The sequence below is a fragment of the Narcine bancroftii genome, chromosome 2 (assembly GCF_036971445.1).
Source record: "Narcine bancroftii isolate sNarBan1 chromosome 2, sNarBan1.hap1, whole genome shotgun sequence".
In the NCBI taxonomy this organism is placed as follows: domain Eukaryota; kingdom Metazoa; phylum Chordata; class Chondrichthyes; order Torpediniformes; family Narcinidae; genus Narcine; species Narcine bancroftii.
In genome coordinates this window covers 190724847-190727138 of record NC_091470.1, presented here as the reverse complement: position 1 = coordinate 190727138, position 2292 = coordinate 190724847, and the positions used below count along the sequence as shown (strand labels likewise).

At 44.0% G+C, this 2292-nt stretch overlaps 1 protein-coding gene across 1 annotated transcript; it reads left to right on the top strand.

Moving 5' to 3' along the window:
• Positions 1–483: 483 nt before the first annotated feature.
• On the top strand, positions 484–1932 carry LOC138753032 (probable G-protein coupled receptor 139). The gene is made up of 2 exons (XM_069915626.1): positions 484–634; positions 1022–1932. The coding sequence occupies exons 1-2, from the start codon at positions 484–486 to the stop codon at positions 1930–1932; spliced, it is 1062 nt and encodes a 353-aa protein (XP_069771727.1).
• Positions 1933–2292: the final 360 nt, after the last annotated feature.

Below are 2292 nucleotides of genomic sequence, written 5' to 3'. Positions count from 1 at the left end.
AAGCCCATCCCGAGACACTTCCAATTACAGTCGTTGACTTCAACCTGGCCTGACTTTTGAAAACTCTGCGCAATTATTACCAGCACATAACCTGCTGTACCAGAAGCACCAGCTCGTTTGATCATTGCGGTAACAACATAACGAAGGCCTACGTTCTTTCATGATACAGCATATTGGGTGTTCGCTGTCCAACCCATCTAAACCCCCAATAATTCACCTCCTCCCCCTCATCGCTGACAAGAGAAAAGCTCTAGCTCTGACAACCTTACTTCTGCTTTGTACCCTCTCCATAGAATGCAGATGTTTCCTCTAAGGAAGCGACCACATTGTAGCATCAAATCAAACTGTATATTGTCAGGTGTCCGGAGTAAAGAAAAAGACGTTGATCTGAGGGCAATCCAGGTATATAATACAGCAGGCAGAGCAAGAATAAAATCCAATAAAGTGCAGCATTGCGTGTTAAAGACAGGAGCGTTTTAGGCTATGCAAGGCTTCACCTTTTACTCATGTCAAGAGCCTGCCAGCAGGAAACTACGTGCCCTTGAATCTATTGGGGTGCGTTTATTTTTCAAACTAGTGCTTCTTCTGCCCTTCGGCAAGGAGAGGGAGAGGGGTGGAATAGATTATTTAACATGTATTAGTGATTATTTATCCCCGAGACGGCGGAAGTTATGGACGGAGTTTATTGATAACACTGAATTGCGTTCATTACTTTCTGTAGTTTCTTGAGTCGTTTTCCACGTCAATCTGTGGTGCACCCACACCGGACACTTTGTAATGTCTATCTGCATACAACGGCCATGGATAATGGGGCCATGGTGAAATTCTTCAGCCTCTGAGGGAATGGAGGTGTTTCTGCGCTTTCTGTTCCGTAATGTCGCTGTAATGTCAGCAGTTGGATAATTTACAGGGGCATGAAAATGATACGATGAGGCTATTTTCAAAGATTCCCTTGTAAACATCAAGTTAATGCCACTGACCTGTTTTTCTGCTACTTTCCTGGCTTTCCACCTTGTTACAGGTAACCTGCTCTCGATTGTGGTCCTGTCCCGGGGATTGTGCGGCCTCTCCAAAGGGGTAATTCGTTACATGGTGACCATGGCAGTTGCAGACACAATGGTCTGTGTGTTTAATGTTACAGTGACAAACATCTTCCGCCATCATTTTCCGGGTTCATTTCTGGCACAAACCTCGACATGTCGTCTTATAGGCTTCATACAGATATCCAGCGTGCAAATCTCTGTCTGGGCCACGGTATCGTTTACAGTCGACCGCTTCATTGTCATTTGTTGCCAGCAATTCAAAATAAAATATTGTACCGAAAGAAACGCCACCGTGGTTCTTTCGACTGTGAGTCTGCTGAGCTTTTTGATGAACATTCCAGTTTATTTCCGCTATAAACCCCATTACACGATGGATGGTGTCCAATGGGGCTGCCGTACTGTAACACGATATAGATTTTCACAGGCATGGCAAACTTATAGATGGTTGTCTAAACTTATGGTCCCACTGGTTCCACTGCCGCTGATGTTACTGTTGAATTTTCTCACTGTCCGACACATTTTAATGGTCAGCAAGGCTCGGAGGGCTTTGAAGCACCGTGGGGACGGTGAGGTCCGTGATCCCGAGATGACGAACCGGAGGAAGTCCATTATTTTGCTCTTCGCCATCTCTGGGACCTTCATAGCCTTGTGGACACCGGTTACGATCACTGACCAATTTTTCCAACTCACAACTTTTGAAATCGATGCCCCGAAGTCACTGGTTCTTGCAATTAGAATCGCGATCCCTCTGATGTATATGAGCTGCTGTACAAATACTTTTGTTTATGCATTGACACAGAGAAGATTCCGGGAGGAGGCGAAGAAGATGACAAAATATCCTTTGGTTGCCCTTGTACGGTTGTTTAAATCAATCACGCAGCCACAATAAATCAGAGATCATGGCCCTGATCCATGGTTCTTTCCAATGTTGACTCTCGTCCTTTTTCTTAATCATTCCCTGTAACGTATACTCCGTAAAACAAAGCAAACCGCACACACCATTCACACAATAAAATGTCAGTACATGGCCTCCTCTACCGCTAAATCGAGGCCATCGCTAAATTAGGCGACTACTGGATAACTGGCCATTGTAAATGTTCAAACAATTGAACGAAACGTTCAATAACATATGAATCAAATGTTGACCATGTTCATCTATACTTTAAATTTGAGTTCATGTTTATTGTCACGTGTACAAAGACTTTATGAGAGAGCTTTTTTTCTATTCAAAATGGCAGTAGGCATCTCA

Coding starts and splice junctions, on each gene's coding strand:
- LOC138753032 (XM_069915626.1), top strand. CDS start 484: ATGCAAGGCTTCACCTTTTACTCATGTCAAGAGCCTGCCAGCAGGAAA. Junction 635..1,021: donor TGGAATAGATTATTTAACAT/GTATTAGTGATT, acceptor ACCTTGTTACAG/GTAACCTGCTCTCGATTGTG.